The 25,191-nt window shown below is 38.2% G+C and overlaps 1 protein-coding gene across 2 annotated transcripts in view; it reads left to right on the forward strand.

The window, feature by feature from the left end:
* SBF2 (SET binding factor 2) overlaps window positions 1-25,191 on the forward strand; it is a 212,872-nt gene that overhangs the window by 172,497 nt on the left and 15,184 nt on the right. Inside the window, exons 23-34 of one of the 2 annotated variants that reach the window (XM_081013068.1) lie at window positions 383-510; window positions 3,007-3,182; window positions 3,701-3,846; window positions 3,961-4,159; window positions 8,570-8,766; window positions 11,515-11,649; window positions 12,534-12,629; window positions 16,407-16,469; window positions 18,458-18,645; window positions 19,370-19,546; window positions 21,117-21,218; window positions 22,266-22,451. In XM_081013068.1, coding sequence (XP_080869194.1) covers window positions 383-510; window positions 3,007-3,182; window positions 3,701-3,846; window positions 3,961-4,159; window positions 8,570-8,766; window positions 11,515-11,649; window positions 12,534-12,629; window positions 16,407-16,469; window positions 18,458-18,645; window positions 19,370-19,546; window positions 21,117-21,218; window positions 22,266-22,451 — 1,793 coding nt within the window. The remainder of the gene's footprint in view (window positions 1-382; window positions 511-3,006; window positions 3,183-3,700; window positions 3,847-3,960; window positions 4,160-8,569; window positions 8,767-11,514; window positions 11,650-12,533; window positions 12,630-16,406; window positions 16,470-18,457; window positions 18,646-19,369; window positions 19,547-21,116; window positions 21,219-22,265; window positions 22,452-25,191) is intronic. The other variant, XM_081013069.1, reaches the window with a different exon arrangement.

Below are 25,191 nucleotides of genomic sequence, written 5' to 3' on the forward strand. Positions count from 1 at the left end.
ATACATATGCTGAATATCTGTCATAATACATTTTAATGTAGTTTGGTGTAATTGAAGGAATAGATGTTACAAGGCATCATGTTGGTTTATTTTTTAAAAAATGTTAATGTTAATAAAATAAATCAATTGATTCAGTTTGGTAAGCTGACTGAGGAAGTACATGTTCCTTTTTTTTTGGAACTGATAGGCTCTTTAACATGTCATTCATGAAATGAGCTCAATATTTTGATAGACATTCCAGCTTTGATTATGGCTTTGACTTTGTTGCATCTTTTATGCATCTGTGTAAGACTGATCATACATATTGAGTAGAGTATGTAAAATATGAACAGCTCTGATAACGTGAACCGTGACTCAGTGCTCCTCTGACTAATATTCTTAGTGGGAGAACAAACTGTTATTCGGAGCGTTCCCATTGCCTCAATAACTAAGGAGAAGAAAATTACCATCCAGAACCAGCTTCAACAAAGCATGCAGGAAGGGCTACAAATTACCTCTGCTGTGTTTCAGGTAAAATAAAGCTGCTTAAAGTTCATAGTTTGTTGGTTTTTTTGGAACACTCTTACTTCCTTCTGCATGTTATATTTACAATATCACCAATTCCAAAATAAATCAACTCTCATGTCCCTGAACTTTCCACTAAGAAAGTCTGCATATAAAGGCCACAATCAAACACAATTTTAAAAAATGGAGGCAGCCAATGTTGTTGTTCTCATATTTGTTCTTTAAAATAAATAAAAAGTGGTGTTGTTGTTGTTTTAAAAAAACTCCCACACAATTAAGTTAACTTAAGCCCTGTTAGTTTAACTAAGGTTTTAAGGGTTTATTATTGTTAACTACCTTGGACATCTTCTGTAGAAAGGCAGAGTATGAATTAATTCAACTGAAAAGAGAGATCATCTTAAAAAAATGGAAACCATTACAACTATAATAGTTTTTCCTAGGAGCATTCCTTTTAAGGGCCACATTTGGAAAAATAAGCAACTGATGTTGGCACCACAAAATACTCATTTTGCAGAAGAAAACTGGTGATGCTCAGATTTCTCCCACTGCAACAGACAAAACTCAAAAACAAATAAAACACAGATCCCAAAAAAGCAAGCACACTCCCCTCACAGCACCAGTGCAAGGCAGGTATCTGAGGGCACCATGTTTGGTGACCCCGGGTCTAGGTACACTAGGCAGATGTACCAAGAACACTATTTTAATCTTTGTCACTCAATGCATCTGCCTCAAATTTATGACAGAAATGTAGAGTAGGCTTTCTTAGCAAGGTCACGATCTGGACAATTTTTATGCAACATTGGATGTCATTTTCATAAATTAATAAAGTGCCATCGCCTTCATTTAAAAATAGGTTGCCCATGACTTGTTCATAGTACAATAGAGAACTTAAGCAAAATGCCCATCAAAGAGTGAAAGTATATATGGAATGTATCCATAAACCTGGGCCATAGTTCTGTGGGGTCATGAGTTACTGTACCTGACTTCTGTTTGCCCACTTTCAGTATTGCCTATTTATTTCCAGGCCTTTTAAGCATGGCAGTTTTTGCCTTCCCTTAGTATTGAAGCACCTTGGTTACAAGACATGCAAATAGGCCAGGGGATGCAGTGCCAGTCTCATAAGCAGCTTCTGTAGGAAGGAGCATTTGGGAGAGTCCTGTTCCAGGTTCCCCAAACATACTCTATTATCCTCCACTCTGTCTCAGCTTTCTGATCATAGCTGTCAACTTACAGATTTGAAAATAAGGGACCAGCAGCCTTGAAAATAAGGGACCAGCAGCCAAAATAAGGGACCTGTTCCAGGCGCTCCAGTCTTCCTGTCCTCCTTCAGTCTGGTCAAACTCATGCTGGTAGCTTCGAGAACACTGTCCAACCAACTTTGTAACCAGAGGTTCAACTGAATAGAATCTGAATCACATGCACCACAAGGCCTATGCAGCCTCAACTTAAGATGGCTCCCCGGCCTGGCTTTGCACTGCAAAGTTTGCAGCAGCACATGCAACAAAATGGCGACCAGCATTCAAAAAACCCCTCAGCTTGCATTAACTAGCCACACACAAGGCATGCAAGTTCCACCCCCCAGTCGTTCTTAGACTTCTTATTGGGTGAGCAACACAGCCAAGCAACACAGTTGGAGCCTCCCTCCTCCCTGGCCAGCAGGGAGGGAGGGAGAGGAGCTGCTTCCTTTGAAATTTAAGGGACATTTAAGGGACATCCATCAATAAGGGACAGCAGCAGGACATGGCGCTGGAATAAGGGACTGTCCCTTCAAATAAGGGACACTTGACAGCTATGTTTCTGATGGCATTTACCCTGCCCATATTTCCAAAGCATTTCAAGAGAAGATGGACAGGCTTGCAAACAGTGGGACAATATTATGGAAAATAGTTTGTCATTTTGCCCAAATGTTGGGTCTGTTCAACATAAATGTGACACTAATTAATCTTAATTGCTTTTCAAACAAAATAGCATGGAAATATTCTGCCTCATTTTAATGCTTGTATTTTCTTCTCTTTGTTATTCATGAGACAAACCAAATAACACCTTCAACTTATACCATTCCACATAGTGTTGTTGTTTTTAAATAAATACATACAGTGTGTTGGAATAATAATAATAATAATAATAATTTATTATTTATACCCCACCCATCCAGCTGGGTTTCCCCAGCCACTCTGGGTGGCTCCCAACAGATTAAAAACAGAATAAAATATCCAACATTAAAAACTTCCCTAAACATTTAAAAACTTCCCTATTACTATTATTGTCAAAACTCCTGTATGATTTTCTTTGATGTTATACATTTTCTTTTGTCTTTTCTAATTTGTAAGCAATGCATTACAAAAATGATTTAATTAACTATAAAGTTTATATAAATTGCTTCATAAATCAGTAATACTATTTTATAATAATATTTCATAATATTTTAGAAACTTGATTTTATATTTCTTATATTTTATTTTACCTTTTATTTTTAATTCATTGCATCTTTTTTATACATAGCTGATTAAGGTAGCTTTTGATGAAGAAGTGGGCCCTGAAGTTGTAGAGATATTTAAGAAACAACTAATGAAGTTTCGCTACCCCCAGTCCATCTTTAGCACTTTTGCTTTTGCAGCTGGTCAAACTGCACCTCAGATAATCTTACCAAAGCAAAAAGAAAAGAACACTTCCTTTCGGTAAGGAATGGTCCCTTTTTGTATGTTTGCTTCTTTCTTATAAATACTGTTCTACATTATTAGTTTCAAAAAGGGTTATGCAACGGAGTTATATTTAAGAAGTTTTAAAATCACGCGTATAGCATGATTTAGTAAAGGAGATGCTGCAATATATGTGAGAATTCTAATGAAAATTGCATAATAATTATAATATGCAACATTATGATCATTAAGGTGGGATTTTCTGTATTTCTTGCTCCCAAATCACCTCACCAAATCTTCCTGTTGGTGAGAGAGGGACCTGCATCATGAAAATATGCCTCTGATTATTTGTGAAATACAAAGATTGAGAACATGCTGCAACAAAAAACCCTTTCATGTACAATATTCATTAGAAGGCATGGGATCACATCTATACTTTGTATATATTCCACACATTTCTCTAGTGGCTGTTGGAGAGGAAGTTCCTAGAAGGGATAATGTCCAGTTTTCCTCTTTCAACCACGATACAGATATTTTGCTTCTTTTCTAAATTGTAGCACTCTTTCAAAAACAATTGTAAAAGGAGCAAAACGTGCAGGGAAGATGACAATTGGCCGACAGTACCTACTAAAGAAGAAAACGGGGACAATTGTGGAAGAAAGAGTGAATCGTCCTGGGTGGAATGAGGAGGATGATCTATCAGGTAAGAAAACTTTAGAGGGGCTTTTCTGTAAATATCTGAATTCAGCTAATGTATTATACTCTTCAGTGTACTTGCTTCACTAAATATTAAGATAGTAAAATAATACAACTTTAGTTTCAGATGACAGTGAAATGCACACTAGTGCTACTTTGAAAGCATCAGAGAAATCAACTATGGAACAGCTAGTGGAAAGAGCTTGTTTTAGAGATTATCAACGCTTGGGATTGGGAACTATCAGTAATAGCTCTTCTCGCTCAAAAACAGAGTACTTTCGAATAACGGCCTTGAACAGGATGTATTCTCTTTGCAGAAGGTGAGCCAACTTTCTTGTCTTAATTATTAAAACCACAACCCATAAAATACATTCCAAATGGCATTGCATTTTGGCAAATATTACAAAGCCTTCTTGATGTGAAATATTTTTAATTCTAGAAGGGAAGGGTTGTAGCTCTTGCTTTGCAATCCCTGGCATTTCCAGGTAGGGCTGGCAAACACTCCTGTCTGAAATCCTGCCAGTCAGTGTACACAATAGTTAGCTAGATGGAATAATAGTCCAACACAGTATTTACTTACTTTACATGCCATGACTTCTCACTATTGGCCTTCAAGGTGCTTTTGGCCAAACTACACCCCCCCATAACAATCTGGTTCTGAGCCCCAATCTTAGTGATTTGAGGTGCAGCAAACTCCTAATGACTTCATATAGATTCTGATTAGTATTGGGGACAAAATGGTGTACCATGGCACTCCAAAGTGTAAATACCAGAAGGCTGAAGAACAGTCACCCTATGCTAATCTCTGGACATGACCTTGTAACAGAGCCACCATAATAAAGTGCCACTATGCCCATCCACAGAGTTGGTCCAGAAGAATACCAGTACAGGCCTGAACCCTGGCCTGAACCCAGCGTGGAATGGATCCAGATAATCAGGCTCATTCAATAATGTCTGCAGTTCTGCCACAATCCTCTCAATTATCCTCCTCCCCCACCCCAAGAAATATTTGAAACTGGGTAATAGTTGTTACAATTGATTGGATCCAGTGCCTGCTTTTTCAGTAGTGGCTGCACCATCGTCTCCTTTAGGGCGGAAGCCACTTCCACCGTTATGCAACGAAGCATTGAGCACACCCTTGACCCACCAATTCAAGACCCCCAAGCAGAATGTCACCAGTCACAATGGGCAGCGATCCAGAGGGCACATAGTTGGATACAGCCCTGCAAGTACCTCACCCATATCATCAGGCTGCACAAGCTGAAATTGATCCCCCAAACACTGGACACTTCAGCTGGAACTGGAACAGTTATTGTAGCAATTAAATTGCTCTCAAGTTGATTGACTTAATCGTCAAAATGATGAGCCAGAGGCTCATCCCCACCAATTAGCAAGACCAGATTCTGGATTCTCCTGAAAAAGCTGTGCTGGATGGAAGCAATATGCTTCTGCACCTAAGAAAACAGAATTTGCAGGAAATAGAAATTGTGCCAATCCTGCAGGTAGCTAATAAAAGCATTTTGGTTTATCATTTGGTGTTTTCATTGTTGAATATAAAATGCTATTCTGCTATTTTATTTTATTTATTGCTATTTTGCTCTAGGTGGTTTGCCTGTTGGTGTATATAAAAGCTATATAGTTGGTTCACCATAAAATACATATACACATTTGTAAGTTTGTATAGAATTGTGGAATATGTTCAAGAGTTGGGGAAGGTTTGGAGGGTGGGGTGTTACTAGTCAGCACTAGTCAGCAAGCCACTTTCTGCAGTTGCCAGAATCTACCCAGCCTCTTTGATAGCCTTTTAGAGACCTAGAGTTTCCCATCCACAAGGTTTAAAGCCCACATGTGCTTCGAGGGGCTAGCAGTGTTCATCAGCAACAAAAGTTGAACAGATCTGTTTTTGTTCTTTCAGGTCTCTATAAACAGGCTGTTTATTGAGCATTCATAGATTTTGTTTGCACAAGGTTTGCAGGGAGGTTCCATGACATCGACTATGTATTGAGCACTCTTTCTGATTTGAATCAAAGAAGGAAAGTTATACGAGGTTGCATCAAATGATTGCTATTCTACAGTTTATAGTGCATTTTCCCTTCACTTTTCTTAGAAGTGTTGGGGGGGGGGTGTCAAATGAATTTTGCAGTCAGCCCTGGGAATTTATTTTTCAGAAACATAAGAGCTTCACTTTCCTTAATGTCATACAAGACCATACTGTGCATTTCTCAAAACCAGGAAATATTCATATAGATTAGAAATGTAATTTTTAATCATCTTAACTTTTATGTAAATGACTTTAGACACGTGTTCAAATTCACTTTATTTAAAAACATCCGGAGTCCCTGGAATCTTTTCTCTTTCGGCCAGGGTTGGAGTAGAATCTGAAGCAGCTGCGTTTCTTTGTTAACTTGCTCTATTTTTTAAATAAATTATATAACTAGCAGTTTGCTTACTATCATTTCAGAGCTGTTTAAATGGATTTTGATGCAAGCCAGAGTTGGTTCCTTGTCAGAGCCAAAGTACTGGCAGTGTTTAGTGTGTTAAATTAGAGCATCTAAACATTCTTGCTCATAAAAAGTAAGTGCCTGTAAACAATCAGTCTAGGACAAGTATGAAATGTATCATGCTGTTTCTTTCTGTGTTGCTGTAGTGACCCCCTTACTGCTTTCAAAGGAACTATTTAATAACACTTAATCTTAAAATGTAATATAATAACATGTTAAGGATCGTGCTGTGAATAATTTATGTTGTTGGAAAGTATCCACAGGCTTCCTCATTTTCACTTGCCATGGCAAGTGTGCCACCTTCCTCTGGTAAACATGATGAATGATAAAAGCCTTCTTTCTGGCAGTTGTGCTGTAATCTCTGCCCTCTCGCCTAGCTCTTAAGATTGAGAAGAAGGCTGTGGGCTGTTTGGCAGCTGCTGCTTGACTAAGGCACCCAAATACAAACCATCAAGCCCTCCAAAAGTTGGAAGGGCGTCTTTCTTGGCTCTGGCTAGCCAGAGATGCTCAGGGTGATAGCAGCAAAGTTTGCAGGAGAAGAGGGAGAGGGAAAAACAGAAACCTGGCAACCCCTGTGTTTGGCTTTACTATCAAGCCTCATCAAAAACCATATCAACTGTTTGTATCCATCAACAATAAAATGATCAAGGAAGAAAATAATAAGTAAACCACTTCATGTGCTGGGATAAATTATTAGTTATTTGAATTAATTTGGGTACAGTACAATTGCATATTGCGCAAGGTTCAGTTCCAAGAGTTCCTTGTACAGTGGTACCTCAGATTACATACGCTTCAGGTTACATACGCTTCAGGCTACAGACTCAGCTAACCCAGAAATAGTACCTCGGGTTAAGAACTTTGCTTCAGGTTGAGAACAGAAATCGTGCTCCGGTGGTGCGGCAGCAGTGGGAGGCCCCATTAGCTAAAGTGGTGCTTCAGGTTAAGAACAGTTTCAGGTTAAGAACGGACCTCTGGAACGAATTAATTATGTAACCAGAGGTACCACATGAAAATCATGTATACCCAAACCCTTGGCTCCACCCAGTGGCTAACAGGTGAGGGGTAGAGAGAATCCCCCATACTCCCAGAGCCTGTGTGCCATGCAGGCCTTGCCCAGCAAGCAAAGTGGAGAGCTTAAAAGCTCTTTTCACACTGGGTAACCCAAAACTGCTCAGTGCACAAACTTAGAGGCTAGGGATGGTTGTGCAAGAACTCTGATGACCCCACAATATTGGGTTATCCAGTGCATAACGAGCTCTCTGTCTTGTTTGAGGTGCAATGTCTGCTCAGTGCCCCATCTCTGGGATGCTCATGTGAGACTTCACAGGATGGCAGATGGCAGACCTGGTGCAAGAAGAGCTTTTAAACTCTCCACCTTGCTTGGATTTAACTTGAAGTTTCAACCAGCCTGCTTCCATCTGTGTATAGTTGAAATCACGCAAGTTAAATCTATGTAAGATGTGATCATACTGTACTTTAAATGTGAGCTGTAAATACAAAAATAAATTAATATAGAACTTGATAAATTCTGATGTTATAATTTCTATTCAATATGCCAATTTTTACAGTTCAGCTCCATAGGGACCTACCTCATTGTAAAATAATAAAAGCAACACTCTAATTCAAACAAAAAAAAGCATAAAACCAGGAAGAGTCAATATAAAAAAGGGAATTAAAACAACTCAAAAGCCTCATAGGACAGAAATGTTTTAATTCCTTTTAAAAAGGATCCCTCACAGGAGGGAATACCACAACTGGGAAGGAAGGCATTACTATTTATAGGTGAAGGTTTTGCCTCTGTTAGTGACGGGGCAGGCAAAAGAGACCTTTTTATGCTGAGAAACAAAATAATGTGTCGTAAACATTTCAAAAATAATGTTCTTTGATTATATCCCTAAATGATGTAGCAAAGAAAGTTATTCATTTTGACAATGCGATCAATAAAATTATAAAGGGAAGTTGGATGCTTTGCTTTAATCTTGTTATTCCCCTCTTCTTCTGGATCATTGGAGATGGCTCAAGTGGGTAGAACTGGAGCTAGATTTAGTAATGCAAACTTGGCTAACATGATTGGTGGGTTTTGAATTCACACAGTATCTGATTAACTGAAACATTTGGAATAAGTAAGAAGTGTTCCTCAATCACATCTGTTTTCCTTGTAGCCTGGTACTATAGCTTAGCTTATCTGAACCATCTAATTCTCTCTCCTCCCCCTTCTTATTGATTTAGCTATCCAGGGCTACTAGTGGTACCTCAGTGTGTGCAGGACAGCAGCCTGCAGAGAGTAGCTCGCTGTTACAGACACAATCGCTTGCCAGTGGTCTGTTGGAAAAACTCAAAAACCAGCACACTTCTGCTTCGAGCCGGTGGCTTTCATGGCAAAGGAGTTGTTGGCCTTTTCAAATCTCAAAATACACAAACATCAGGTGAGTGCATGTTTCACTTCCAGGATATTTTGTGGGAAAGAAGTGTCTTCAATATAAGTTTACGCAGTCTGCTTTTTATTATGTTTTTCTAGTTTTCGTCTTCCCAAAATAATGCTCCATGGTATCATAGTGGGTGCCAGCCATGGAATTTAACATTTAGGGCAGTATTCAACTCCTTTGGGTCATCAGTGAAGATTTCCACTTGTGCAACAAGGCTTCCTTCCCCAATGTACACCCCATGCTTTGTCTAGATCTGCTCTAGAGGGTGGGACAACTTCTGGAAAGATTTATGAGTCACACTGTGAAAGTGGGGAGTCCCATCGTACAAATGTAAAAACAAGAGACTTACATTGGACACAAACCATTATAAATACAGGGCCATCTCTTGTATTTCTCCCCTTCTCTCTGAAACATTGCAAATATTTGCATTGGGGCTGATAATTGAAATAAAAATACTTAGGAGCATAATGGAATGAATGATGGGTTGAATTGCTTATGCCTTCTTGTGAATTTCCTTCTGAAGAGTCTTAGAGAAACCACCATCAGGAAGTGGATACTAGAGGTCATAGACATTTACTAAAACGTTCATCAAACAAGAGAATAACATGGAAGTTCAGTCCTACAGCAGTCTTATTTATGATGGCCTGTACCATGTTGTCATGGAATTATGTGGATACCAGTGCCCCCCCCCCAGTGCCCTTTAGATATATTGGACTCCAGCTCCCATCAGCCGCCGGTGCTCAAGAATAATTGTGGCTGTAATCTAAAGCACCAAAAGAGCTCTAGGTTGGGGAAGGCTGCTCTGCAGTATCACTCCAGTAAGCAGCATACAGAATGCTTCTCATTCACTAGAATCCGAGGGGTGGAGGCATGCTGCAGCCTCATCTGGCATTCCCCTGGGGTACAAAATTCCTGTTCTGCCTTTGTGAGGCACAGAGCCAACATGGAGATGAACCTCAGAGTTCATCTAATTTGGAAAGGAGGGAAAGGGCTTATTCCTGAGATAAACATTGGTGTTGCTGGCCTGCCTGAACAACTTGCCCTATGGAATTTCTGAAGAGGACAGTGGATAGAATAATTCATAGTTATGCACAAGTTACATAAGCGGTGAATCATTCAAGAGTTCATGATGAGGATAGATGTTCATGGCTTAAATACTTCAGCATAATCCTATGAATGGCATACTACTTTGTGTGAGTTTGTAAGTAAAATACATACACACAATAAATGAATTTTCCACAGTGGCTCAGCAAATAATCTACAAAGCATAGCTGTGCAAGTTTGTGTGGGTGTGTACTGGTATCTACTTTCAGTATTTTAAAATACTAGATTACATTACTCCTTAAGCTTAACTACAAGAGTTGAGCAATTTGCAAAAATAAAACATAGCAGCAGAGGTAGAACTTTGGCTTTACCCCAATAGAAAACCACCGTACTAAAATCACATCATGTGTAGTCCAAAGTTTGGTGGTTACATAAACAGAATTATGCACAAATAGAGACTACCCCCTTCTCTACACTGTTTGGGGTGGGCCTCAATGAGTGGGCTTGTGGGAGGGCGGGAGAAGGGGGGAAATGGGGAAAGAGGCAAAGTTTTAAAATGGGAGAATAGGAATGGGGAAGGAAACAAGTGTAAAAGGGGCCTGGGGCAAAAGGGGTCTGCCTCTAAGAACAAAACTAGTTGTGGAAAAATAAAATGGGTGAGAGCCTCATATGAGGATAACAGTAAAAAGAAGGGTATTTTCATGAAGCAAACATGTTCCTCTCTTCAGAAATCTAAGTTCCAGCCACCAGACTCAGTCTTTGCCTGTATTTTTTGCAACCCTATTAATGAGCTATACCCAGGAAGTATTTTGGGAGTAGCTTTCAGCATAGCAAAAGTGACATTCATCATTGGCATGTTATCCTTATTAATGTGAGCAGACGTGTTTTTATACGTGAAAAAGGAAGAAATTGCCTCCATAGCCATAAAGGAAACTATATATGGGGGCATGTTAAGTAAACGTCCATAATGAGCTTTTTAAAGGTAAAGGGACCCCTGACCATTAGGTCCAGTCGTGGCCAACTCTGGGGTTGCAGCGTTCATCTCGCTTTATTGGCCAAGGGAGCCGGCGTACAGCTTCCGGGTCATGCGGCCAGCATGACTAAGCCGCTTCTGGAGAACCAGAGCAGCGCATGGAAACGCCGTTTACCTTCCCGCCAGAGCGGTACCTATTTATCTACTTGCACTTTGACGTGCTTTCAAACTGCTAGGTTGGCAGGAGCAGGGACTGAGCAATGGGAGCTCACCCCATCTTAGAGACAGCAAAAAACCAACAAGAAACAAAGCAGCTGCAGACTCCTCTCCAGGAACAGGCACATTAATGTGGTCCTGGTAAGCCATAGTTTGGCATGTAAACAGGCTTGTTTTAATGGGAGAGTGATGGTATCCTGATATTTTGAAATCAAAATTATTGCCACTGGAATTTATTCTTTATATATTATACTTGTGATCACAGAAGGGTAATTTGTACTTCCCATTGATACTTGGAGGTAGGTTGGTGATCAATAGTTTAATCAAATTTTATTTGTTGGGTTTTATTTTTAATACCAGAATATATTTACCATTTTCTCAACATTCTTTATCATGTCTGGATCTTATTCAGCTATCTAAATAAGAGCATACACTGGGTAATGCTTTCACTTCAATGACATGAAATATGCTGTATAAAGGATCAATATAATTTATTCCCTCCTTTGTTTGCATAGCTCCTACATCACTAGAATCATCAAACAGCATAGAACAAGAAAAATACCTTCAAGCCTTACTGAATGCAATTTCTGTCCATTGTAAAATGAATGGCAATACTCTCACTGTCAGGCCAACAATTGCTTTGTCTCCAGGTAATGTTATGCTTTTATATAGCTATGCTAAATGTAAGACCAGTCTGACTGTGTTATTATTTATTTTGTTTTGTTTCCTAGTTTTATCTCTATATTCTCTCAGTGTGCCGTTGTCTGAATGGTTCACTGTCCACATAGATGACCTGTCTGGTTTTTGCATATAAATTTTTTGTGTTTTCTGCATATAAATTTTTCAGGGTAAATTCAAAAGTAAAATGACTTGACTTAAGCAGAATTGTTAATGAAATTCTATTCCATATAGGTGGGAAAAATGTACAGTGCCTATATCAAAGTATTAGAAATTTATGCTGAAGAAATTGATTACTTTTCGTTCTCTAACAAACATAGGAATAGGGGTTTTTTAAGCAAAGAGACTAAAATGTAATAAGCTTTTTGTAGATAGGTCTTGATGAAGTCATTAAGAAATGCATTAATATTCTATTTCAGTTGTCATGTGATGAAACCTGATAGGGTTCATGCAAAGGTAAAAGCTGCTGTCTTAGACACAGGAGCATGCAACTTGCCAAGTATGTCCATTTGGCTTAATCAGTTGGTGAAATCAAGTGTATCTAAATTCTGGCTTTTCTCATAACATAACACCATCACCAAATTGTGCATGCCTTGCTTCATTTGTTGTTAAATACTTTGATTGTGTTAGCCATGCCTAACCTTCTGTGATGCTGCAAATGTATACTTTTTAATTATGTGTAATGTCTCTTAAATGTTGTAAACTAGCAACAATTAGATATATAAGTCATAAAAAGAACATTTCTGTGTAATTTTTTAAAATACCTCTTGGGCCTCAGGTCAGGATAACAAATAGGTAATGTCATCTTGCATGATACTGTACTTTTAATCTCTCCATTCTTTTTGACTGACTTTAGGCACTGAAAGGAGGGCTTCAAGAATGTCCACTGTGTTTAAGCAGGTAGTGCCAGGACAGTTGGATGTAAATCTATCCAATAGCTTTGCCCGAGGAGGTTAGTAAGACTAGTTCAAAGCCTACACGGGGATGTAATATGAAAATAATGGTAACATTTGAGGAATTGCTATTGCGTTATCCTTCTGTTTCTCAGTATAAACCAAATACTGCCAACTAGTCTACCAAACTCCACCTGATCCACTTTTGAGAACAGGCTTACCCTTGCTGAAATAGAAACTGCACATGCAAATGGATATGCATGTGGTTCTTGTGATTGGATTCCTGCAGCCAGCACCCAAGAGCTGTGCATGCAAGTTCTGTTCACCAGACTGGGGCTATGCTTTTTAGCAGATGATGGGTGCCACCAATCCTGTCTTGTGAGTGGAAAATTAACTGAGCTCATGCAGTCATTTACACACACAGAACCTATCACAAAGGAGGCGGCAGCAACTGTTTAACAAGCTGCTATGGCCATGCAAATATGTGCACACACACTTCTACAATATGTGGATATCTCCAGGCCAGTGTTTCCACTTCAGATAATAGTTGTAAATACTACTGGGCTTCAGGCAGTTGTAGCTTCTAATTGTTCCATAAGGTAGCTCAAAGGTGAATTGTGAAGAGTATTGCTTTATTTCAGTTACTTGTATCACAAAAATAATGTATGAACAAACTTGTAATGATGAAGTAAAAATTACTTTTCCACTATATTATTATTATTATTATTATTATTATTATTATTATTATTATACACCAATAATTATTAAACACCAATAATTATCTTCATTTACAACCTATATTGATCACTTTGAATTGTATCACAGCCAGTCCATATTCTCACTTAACTGAGGCTGTGCAGTCAGCAGAGTGTTTAAGTGTAAATATTCCTTTGCATAAAGTGACGCATGCAGAAGCCGAAGGAGTATGCTTGTCAGTCTTGAACGTGGTGATATAGAATAACCAAAATTGGAGTATTAAGTACTGGGAAGAGTGACACTTTAAATCTGAAGTTAAATATATCTGCACAGGTGTCATTGGAAAATCATGTTCTAGCAACTAATAGATTTAGAAACTAATAGAAATTATGATTTAAAATGTAATACACCCTTAGCAATGAAGTGAGAGTAGAATTTGTAATGCTTTGTATTACTGGTTATATACTGTGGAAAAGTAAGGAAGGTGCTGAATTGTGAAGACAGTAGTCTGTCTAATGGCTCACTTCATTGCCCAATTACTTCAGAGTTCTTGAATTTAAGGCAGGTTCATCTGGTGACTACAATATGACTAATGTTCTTGACTGAAAAATGACAGTACCAATTGAACTGCATTAAACTGAGAAAGCAAGGTGGGATTGTGCACAAGTACATGGGTGTGTTTTACACTGGTCATTAGCAAGGCCTATTAGTGTATTACTTGAGTTTATGAAACAGTTTATATGTTACACTAAATCAAGGCTTAGCAATAAGTGGACCTTCAGAAGTCTAAGCAAGCCATCAGGCTCTCATGCTGCCAGGAGCATTTCAAAGAATCTGTACTTAAGTGTTATATGTTAACTAGGAACAAAGCCTAGTTGCTAAACAAGCCAACTTCATAGTGCATCATTTGAATTTTGCTTGTTTAGCAATTAACTACTGTTTATTTTAAACTAGGATTCCTAGATCACTCACCTACCTATTTTGAAACTGAAATCTTTGGAGGAGGAAAGATGAGGAGAGCACATGAGCCCAACATTTTGCTCAGTTTTCTGTGGCATATCTGTGGTTAACCATGGTTTAGAGCTGCATGCTAGCTAGTTTAGCACAAGGGGCATATAATATAGAAGGGTTCTTGTACTGTGCCTACAGAGAAAGAATCTATGAATAAAGTACCACAATTCTTTTGGAAGCTAGTCACTGGCAACACTCTAAACCTGAAAGCCTCTGTCTAGGAGTAATTGTCAGTCACAGAGATCTTCCAGCATTGCCGTCATATAACTTGAGAACCAGATCATATGTAACAGTGGCAGGAAATGAACATGGTGGGAAGAATAATAACTCATCCCTGTTATGGGGAGCATAACTCAGTCGGTAGAGCATAATCTATGATTCCTCTCCTGTCATGCTGCCATTATTCACTCCCGAAGTCCTGTAGGGAAGTACTTTACCACTGAATTAGGAAGTGAGTAAATAAGAATGCACTATGGCAGTACACTTGAACACAGTCTGGGATCCCCCTCATAATATCACAACTTGTGGTTTCCCATATTTTCCATTCCAGAGTGTCCATGCAGACAGTGAATACTTCATTTCTGACTGTTTTATTCAGAAGTACTGTATGTGTACATTTCATGACTGTTCTGTGTCACATTCTATATAAACAAAAAACTTAATTTACTGTAACTTAAAAAAAAAATTGCAGCCAGGGAAGCAAATTTTTTAATGTTCACTATTATCAGGTTAAGTTGTGCAGGTTAATTAAATATGCTAACGTTTTTGACATTGACCAATATGAGTTCTAATTTATTATAATCCAACAATTCAGCATCAGCAGAAGTGATGACAACTATTTTTAACTTTACAGTGCAGCTTATTCTTTTACATGTATTTTGACCTGATTTTAAAAAGAAAGTCTGCAACCATAACAATTAGAAGCTCCATATAGAAGCCCCCGTCTAGATTTAGTCTCTTTGGCAATCATTGCCTTATTTTTACCCTTATCTCCATAATTACAGTTACTAGAATTATTATTTTTTCAAATAAAAGCAAGAATTCTCTAAAATGTGGATGTACTGGCAAGCATACTAGATTCCATTGTTTATGGTATCTGTCAGAAATGTGACCAAATAGTTTCATTTTGCAGGAGTACGAACATATTACTTGAAGTAGAGGCTTCTGCTTCTAATTCCCTTTTTTATTTGGCTCAAGTATGGTATGGTACTTAATCAGGTATCTGAAACAATGTTTGGCATCCAGTTTATCCTCCAGCCATCTAGATATTAAGTGGTAATGTTAGTGAAATAGAATGTTTCCACAGGAATAATGGTCCCCTGCTGCTCTCAAATACTTTGATGTCTCTGTAGAAAAATTTGGAATCTAAGCAAGAAAAGAAAAGTTTGTAAAACAAAGCAGGAGTCTTTGTTACTGTGGTTTTCTATTTAAAACTACATTTCCATTATACCAAATGGCCTAAGTAACTTAATCCCATGGGGGGACTAGGTCGTCTTCTCCCTCCCACACAGTGCATGAGTGCTGCTGGACAGGACTGCCCAAGAACAAAATAATGCATGCTATTAATGTGACTGTAAATAACCACATGCTTTGCATGGTGCTTTAGGAATGTAGATCTGTTTAGGTAAGGTTATGTGGACGTCTGCCCTGCATTTAGATTAATTTTACGCTTCTGGCAATCTAAGTGGGCAATAGAGATAAGTTGTGCTAAACATTTTTTAACTGACAAATCTCACACATTTTAAAAATGTTTTTCACAATGGACAAGTTTCCATTTGGTATAATACAATGGCACATCATTTTGGCTGTTTTGCATGTCTGCAATTAATTGCAGTGGCCATGAACATTATTCTGTTTGGTAAATGATTTAATATAGAATTTCCCCCCTCCTATTCTTTTTCCCAAATTATCTTAGCTTGATTTGCTTTTCTTTTTTTCCCTTTTTGGCGATTCCTTGGCGCTAGCCATTAAAATCAAATATAATTAGCGGTTGTTTTATTTTAATCAAGTAAATAGAAATGTACAAGTAACCTTTTTCTTCTTTCCTGTTCAATTTGCTGTGACTGTCTCATTGCAATGTGCATTCCATTGCTCCTCCTTTTCCTCCTGTCCTTACTGCTATCTGCCAGTGCTTGGGTACAGAGATAAATGTTTCACACATTCAAATTCCAAATCAGGAAGAGTCTATCAAGGTACCGTATTCTTTGCACTAATAGTACATTCTACCATCTCCATGATTATGCATATCAGTATAGAGAAACCATGTAAACTTGCTTAGGCACGCAATTTAGTTACCATGTGACAGCTTTGCTGCAGGATGATATGGAATAACTTCTAGATCATAAGTATCCTTGCCATCATTGCAAGAAAATGATAAAGAATATATTATCTCATCATCCAAGCTTTGATACTCAGTAGCCACAGAGTAAAGAAATGCTGTTATCTACTGAGTAAACATTCATGCTGACATAAATTTTAAAATCATTATTTAGTAACATTTTACAGAGGTAATAAACATAGACCTTGGTGACATAATATAAAACAATGATCTCAAAATGAGAACAGGAAATGTGTTGTATGCCACTTTTGGTTTGTTGTTGTTTTTTAATAAAAAACTTATGTGGCAAGGAATAGTAGCTGGGGAGTGATACGTAGAGACCTGTAAACCCTTTAATCGCTGTAACTCATCACTGGTACCTGTTATAGTCTGCATGTGCTTTTCAGATAGCTGTGACTGTTGCTTCTATGTGGTGCAATCAAGCTCTCCTTTGTCGATAGCAAAAAGTGGGATGGGTTGCTTTCTCCTGGACATCCTTTGGCTTTTAATTAAAAAAAAATGAGGAATAACATTTATTTTCTGTGTAAGCTGTGATTCTTCGGTAACAAATCATGGTGTGTTTTTTACTAATAATACGGAAAACAAAAGTCAGATTAAACATGTGCTCCCTGCTGAAGTGTTTGCTGCAGCTTGCTTTATTTCAGAGAAGGAACTGCAGCAGCTTACCAGCTTCAATTTCCTAAGAAACCATTTTTGTTTGTGTCCTCTATGTTCACATCTAAAGCAAGCAGACTGACTTTGATATATCAGCAGGCATGTCCCTATTTTTACCGTTTTAGTAAAAAAAATAACCTTTTCAAAGTGTGCACCTATTTTCACCAGGAGTACTCAAACTACTGTTTTTGCTACTACATGCATAAGCCAATGGCCCCCATTCCAATTCACTGTAAGATTGGTCCGTTGCTGCACTTGCAGTTCTTAAAGAATGATTGGTGCTGGAATAGAGCCTCTTGTGGCCTTATACGCTCTCATATGAAACAACACCTGGAGAAAAGAGGCAGCAAGGTTGTGGCCTAGATCATACATCTCGGTAGTTTGGCTGACACCATGGTCAAGCTACACACTGTAATTGTAACATATGCAAGCATACAGCAAGTGGATTTTTTAGATCCAATGTGGAGATCCTTTGGCCTTCCAGGTGTTGCTGAACTAAAGTTCCCATCATCTCAGGCCATTGGCCACCCTTGATGGGACTGATGGCAGCAGTGGTATAGCAACATACAGAGCACAAAAGGTTTCCTACATTTGGCCTAGATCCTAGGTTCACTCCCAGTGCCATTACTGCATCTATATGGGCTTGAGATCTAACCACATGGCTCAGTAGCCCACCTGATGTGATGTTGTTTATTTTACTGTTGCAACATAGAACCCAGCTACATGAAGTGGTTTTGTGATGGCAGCCAAAGCAAGCAATAAAACATCTTTGAACTAGTAGCTTCTTTCCCCCACCTTCACTGAACAGTAACAGTAACAGTATGGCAGGAGCATGGCGACACCCACCAGACAGCCATACAAAATGCATAGGAATGCACAGGAAGAGTTCTGTATTAATGTTAAATGTGACGTGGTTTCGATTATTATCTCAGTTTAGGCAGTTTTTGGCTATGCATTACTTCATAGAATAGAATTGTAGAATTGGAAGAGACCCAAAGCATCATCTAGTCAAACCCAAAACTGGCACATTTTTTCCAGGTACATTATGTGTGACCTATCCGAAAACATTGTAACTGAGATGCAAATGTTTTCTTTTCAAACAATGCACATTCTTTACTGGAGAGTTACAAAATAGTCCAATTCCATGAAAATATGAAATATTTCATTCTATTTTTAATCTTTCTAAAGGTGTGTGGGCAAGTCTTCGTTCTAGCAGTCGGTTTATCAGCACTCAAATGCCATTCCTCGATGTTGGTGCAAGATTAGCAGGGAAAGATGGTTCACCTTCATATACCAGCAGTAGTGCATATTTTCAAAACCGGCTTCTGAAACGCCAGGCTTCCCTCTACATATTTGGAGAAAAATCTCAACTAAGGGTATGGATGCTTTCCAGTTATAATTTTGTATTTTTGCTTGGCTGCTTTTAAAGGGGAGATTTGTATGTAACTGTGGTGCAATACAGCACAGAATTATGCAGGTTTAAGCCCTACTGATTTCACTAGGCATTAAATGTTCATAACTGTGTGCTAGTTTGCAGGATATCTTTAGAGTGTATGACTACTTAAATGCTCACAACTATAGAAGTTTCTCTCCCTGAACCATTGAAAGAGATACACATTTATTACTCATTGAGTTAAGAATTGTGAACATGTATCAAATGTACTTCCAAAAGCAACAGAAAGACTTAACGTAATATGGCTTAAGTTTTTGTAGACAAGAGTCCACTTGTGTCTGCACACGTGGGTGCAAAAGGGGAAAACTGCACATGGTGGGTTAAATGGCAGTGAAATGCAAGGAGTATGATCAGTTAGACCTTCAGTTTATACAAAATAGTACAAAAAAGGACAGTTCATAGCATCCGTAACACAATATCAAGGTTGTTAAATAAATCAACACCTGTTATGACTCATGAGGATTGGGTAACATCCAGTTGTGGCAGCCTGTTTGCATAACAGCCATTCAGCTCATGAAAATGGGAGCAGGGCGGGAAACCACTCAATATTAAAGTAACACTATTAATAAGGTGTTAAAGTAAAATAAAGCAATATTTTACTTTAAATGCACATTATTAACACAAGTAAATACCTTCTTTGTCCACAGAGCTTCAAACTTGATTTTGCTTTAAATTGTGAATTTGTTCCTGTCGAGTTCAGTGACATCCGGCAAGTGAAAGCTAGTTTTAAAAAGCTCATGAGTGCTTGTGTCCCTAGCAATATTCCTGCAGATTCTGAAATAACATTCCTTAAAGCACTTGGAGAATCAGAGTGGTTCCCACAGGTAAAGTGATATGGTGGAGTCATAAATGTCTTGTGATTTCTGACACATAACAAAGTGCTATTTCTGTCCAGTGAAAAATTCTCTTTTCTTCAATAACTGCTTTAAATATCATATGCGGTATTCTTATGCAGACAGATGTATTTCAGTGTTCACAGTGACAGATGTGAGATTTGACGAATGAAGCATTACATGGCTCCCTATAAATTATAATCAGTCATGAATATGTAGTACATGGTTGTTATTATTTACTTTCTCTCTTAAAGTCAGTTTAAATCTTTTGCTGCTTTCATTAAAGCAATTTCAGTTTAAATTTCCAGTATTTAAATTGATGTAACATGAATAACAATGTGGCTGAATCTCTTATTGTTGGTTATCCTTTGTAGTTAAGGATCTAACCACCATATTGTATTCATTCAGTACTTTGGCACAAGTCTCCTTGAACTGAAATGGATATTTTCTGCTTGAGTGCTCTGCAGATTAGACACTTGTTTCAAAAGTTATGGTCTACTGCATCTAAATATTTTTAACCTGGATTTTCTACAGCAGACATTATTTGAGAATCAATGGCTTTTTAAAAGTATATTGCAGTTGGGCAGTGGGCAGCTTATGCAGACTGGAGCCCTGATATGGGGCAAATGGGGGCTTTAAGCCTTTCTTCATTGCAGGGGTCCCAATTGATCTCACACCTATTTATATTGAAGGGGGAAAACTTCTATTCCTACAATTTCTTAGTGCAATTAAGTTAATTAAAACCCATTCAGGACCCCCGTGGATGGGCAAAGATTAATGCCTCCAACCACCCATGCCGGATCTCTTCCTACCCCATGTTTGGAGTTTACTTTTTAAAAGCAAGTCACACAGTTGGTAGTAGTATTGTATCTCATTTGCCCCCTAATTTGGGGTGGGGAACCTGAGGCCCTCCAGATTATGTTAGACTACAACTCCCATAATCCCTGACTATTGGTCATGCTAGCTGGGATTGATGGGAATTGCAGTGCAACAACATCTGGAGGGCCACATGTTTCCTACTCTAGTGTAGAGTGTAGAATCTACACTCATGTTTTGCAGCTGTAGAGTGTGACACAGAATAATCACAAGCTTTTTTATTATATGGACTAAGAGTCTGTGGTGCTTGAAGAGATTATAGAATATCTTTTTAATCAGATTACCAATCAAGCCTGCCAGTATTAGACTTCTGGACTGTTCTAAGCCCTCTTTGGATTTAATATGGGTAAAATCCTTCCCATAACCTATAACTTAGAGCTGGGTTATGCATTACTTCTGATGCCAGTAAAAAAAGCTTCACTATAGCATGTCCTCCAACTCTCCCTCCTTGATCTGTTGTTTATAACCTCTGTCCTCAGTGAAACTTAAACGAAACTGATTGTAGCTTTTAGACAAGGGTGTTGAATAATATTCATATAAAAATAAATCTTTCTAATACTCATTTTTTACAAGACTAGTTTGTTGAGTACCAGCATAATTTGATTCCAGAAATCATTTTATTTACTAATTTATCCTTCATTCTAACATATGCTCTTCATCTTTTATATATACATACTGTATATAGCTTCACAGAATAATGCAGTTGGGTGTGGTTATATCGGAGTTGCTTGAGAATGGTTCTTCAGTTTTGGTTTGCCTGGAAGATGGCTGGGATATCACAGCACAGGTGAGCCTATAACATATTAATGGCCAGCAAAGATCACTTTGCTCTGACCAGTTTACTATATCTGTTTAATAACTTCAGGTACCAAAGAATGCATCAGACTTAAAACCCTTCACAGCTTTCTTTTATATAACTTTTTTTAAAACCCCATCCCTTGAATCTTTAATCCTTTAGAAAGAAATGAACTTTTTTGCTGATGGCCAACTGATGTGTAGTGTTTCTGTGTGGAACTGGATCTGTCTCACATACATTCATACTTGCAAGCACTCTTGTCCTATAATTCTGGTGTTTAGAAAAGGCTTGGTGTAAAAATAAACTGCCAGTAATTTTAGTCCTATGTAACAAACCATGGAAGAAATGAAAAGTAATTCCAGATCTCATTGGCTATGTTGTTTTTTCTAAAATTGCAACAGGTTACTTACTATATTTAACATAGTTTCTGAGTTATCATGGCTTAATGTGAAAAAGCAGTGTGCTCTGATTTCATTCATCCCCTAGTGTGAGCAGGATAAACCCATTGTGCCCGAACCAGGGATTGCAGTTTGTTGCTCCCTAAGTAGTTATTATCAGCAAACATAAGATTGGTTATCAATTGTGGCTTGTTTGGGAGCTATAAACCATGGTCCCTGATTTAGATATAACATGAAACCAAGGGCTCCTGGTTTGTGTATTCCATGTGCACCAGAGGAGTGGTCCCAGAGTGATTGGGCAGTAGAAATTTTAAAAGTTGGACAACTTGTTTTATTCTTTGAGCCTCATCCTCACCCCTCCCAATTCTTTACTGTTCTGGCAAGCTGTATCTGATGGTGACACAGTGTTTGCATCATCATCCTCCACAAGCAATATTGACATTGTACATATGCACAGCAGTTCTGTTGATTGGTCTCACACTTCAAAGATAGAAGTAGCTGGGTACACTAAACAGTCAGTAGGGGGAAAGAGACAAGGAAAGGTATACACCACAGCAGTGCCCAGATATTTCTCATGCAACATACTAGATTGTTTCTAATGTGCTGTATCTAATGTATTACAAATGTCTTTGATATCCAGGTGGTGTCTCTCGTGCAATTACTCAGTGATCCATTCTATCGAACACTTGAAGGTTTCAGAATGCTAGTGGAAAAAGAATGGCTGTCATTTGGTCACAAGTTCAGCCAGCGCAGTAATTTGACACTCAATTGCCAGGGGAGTGGATTTGCTCCTGTCTTTTTGCAGTTCTTGGATTGTGTTCACCAGGTAAGTAGAGCAAATCTTTATCTCTAATATAGATGGATAGATAGATAGATAGATAGATGCAAAGTCCCTACATTCCAGGGTAATGGACAAATATATTAGAAAAAGAGGAACATGTTTTATATTCTCAGTAGGTTATATAAACTTAGTGCAGCAGAAAAATGTGAAAATAAAGCTGTTTTCATGGTAGTAGTGTAATGTACTTCTACCATACTTCTCAAAGAAAATATAAACAAGTATCCACAAATCTGCACCATAGATGCTATGCCTCTGCTCCTCTGGCAAAAAGGACTCCCCCTAGCTCTCACTTGCAAAGCATTTTGTAAAGTTAAGTGACAGCAGCAGTCTCTTTCTCTCTTTTTTAATACATATTTTCCATATCTCAGCACAAATTAGAGAACCGTAAAGCCCTCTTCATTGCCATAAAGCTTTGGGGGGAGAAGGTGGCAAGTTGGTGGCAATCACAAATAGTGGCTGCCCGATAGGCCAATCCAATATTTGCAGACACCTGCAGGTAAGATTTTTCTACATTTGCAGAGCTCACTGGTGCTAATCCATCTACCTGAGTCAACACCAAGAAACAAAAATGAACATGCTGGATCATCCAGCTCAGTATCATATTTCCAACAGAGGACATGTGATGCGCAGATCAGCTTGTAAAGAGGATGCGGTGGTGATAGTCATCACTTGTTAGCTCCTGGCATCTGAAAATCATAGCCATGCTGCCTTGTACATGAAATGGACTATAGTTCAAGAAACCTTGTGTTATAATAAAATGGTTAGCCTTTAAGGTGTCTCAAGACACTGTTTCATTTTCTGCATATATTGTTACCCTCTATCAAAGGTTTTTGATTCCTATGGTCAAATCTAGCATTGCACTGGAATAACTACTTTTTGGATTGTAGTCTTGCCTATGTAGAACATGGTTTTCTAGAATTAATTAATTCTGCATAAAGATGACAATGGAATCCTTCTGTTTCTTTATTTTGGATCTGCTGTGCAAATTCAATCAGAAGCAATAAGTGAAGGTTTTAATGGCATGCCACTTTTAACACACTGAATGAGACTGGAATGATCCTGCGGAAAAAAGCCGTCCTTGTTTCAACTAGAAAGAACATATAAAACAGGGATTCTTAAATTAGAACTGCATCATCTTACAAAAAGCCATTGTTTATGCCAGTATCTCCAGGTGTCAGCTGAATTATTAATGTGAATCATTATTTCACAATAGCAACATCTGGTAGATCTTGTAGATGTTTCTAGGAAGACAGAATTTGTGACAGTGATGTCACACTAGAAAGCTTCCATCACTTTCTCCAGAATCCCGTGTCAGTTTTAATGTGTTGTTATAATGCTGCATTTGCATAAAACTTTTATCTGTGAAAGTTATTTCTTCTCTTCCTACCTCTTTCCACTTCCCCACCCTTACTGTAGTGAGGAAAAGTTACAGCATATGTTGCTGTCTCAGCCATGTGTGTTCTTTGTAGGCTAGACATAGACTGGGTATAATCCAAAGGTACACTTAAAATGAAATCTCACTGAAATGATGAGAACACCTTCCACCCCACTACCTCTATAGTAACTATCTGTCCTAGGAGTAGCCAATGTCCACCTTCTAGATGCTGTGGACTCTGCCTGCCAGACTTGAAGAAAGCACTAGGAATTTGGTGGAATATAAAAAAATGTTCAATGAATTGTTTTTGTGGGTAGCTTTTTCCTTTCATAGTATTATCAACATCATCATCATCACTTGGGAACTTATAGATCTGTTTTCAAAACCCATTTGGCATGGATGCACATCTTCAGTAAATGCTACTTATCCATTTTAAGTAATTAACATAAATCATAATTGTTGTGACTGAAGGTCCTAAAGAAAAATGGGAATACTGGAGCCATTCAGCCTCCTTTTCACCTGCTCTGTTCTTTTCCTGCAGAAAAAAAGGACAAATTACATATTATGTGGAAGATCTGTGAGGGACTTTACTTTCCTTCTGTGGGCAGGCAGCATCTGTGGGAGGGATGAAAAGTAAAGCACTCCTCCCCTACTACTGCTAACAGATTTTCAGGACAACACCCCCCCCCCCGGCTGCTTTTCAGGTTTTTGGTTTTGAAAAAAACACCTAGTGAGTCAATCACAGATTCCTTGTAACTCCTAGTACTTGAAGAAATATTGACTTCACTTTTAGCCCACTTAAACAATAATACCACATTGCCCTAGTTGGCTTTAATACAGTTCCAGCAGACAGTGTGGTGCAAGATTTTCATTGCTGTTATTGAACCAAAACTGGAATTTCAAGGCATTGCAAATATTTTCAAATAAGGCCTGCATTTTTATGTGCCCCCCCCCCCACTTTCTGTCCCATGATTTGCTTTGCAAGAACTCTCAATGCAGCTAGCAACTTCATAATGATACAAGGTATGAAAACAAAATATCAGTCTTCAACAAATCAAACTGAGATGCTTTTGTAACAACTTTTCAAAAGTGGCATTGTGGCATGATGATGAAAATAGCAGTAACAGTAGATTGTTTGTTTATTAAGACCACAGAATTTTAAAATACATATTTGGAACCTTTCCCTAAGAGCACTATAGTGCTTTGACAGAAGTGATAAAAACCCATTTTAATCTAGCAGTTATAAGGTTGTAGCAGAAAAGCTTGCAGAGGTGCCTGATTGATGAAAGTAAGATAAATAATATATTTTGCTGTTTAAGTTTAGTTTTTTTAAATAATATATATTATTGT

The sequence above is a fragment of the Podarcis pityusensis genome (genome assembly GCF_964106645.2).
Source record: "Podarcis pityusensis genome assembly, chromosome: 1".
Lineage (NCBI taxonomy): Eukaryota > Metazoa > Chordata > Lepidosauria > Squamata > Lacertidae > Podarcis > Podarcis pityusensis.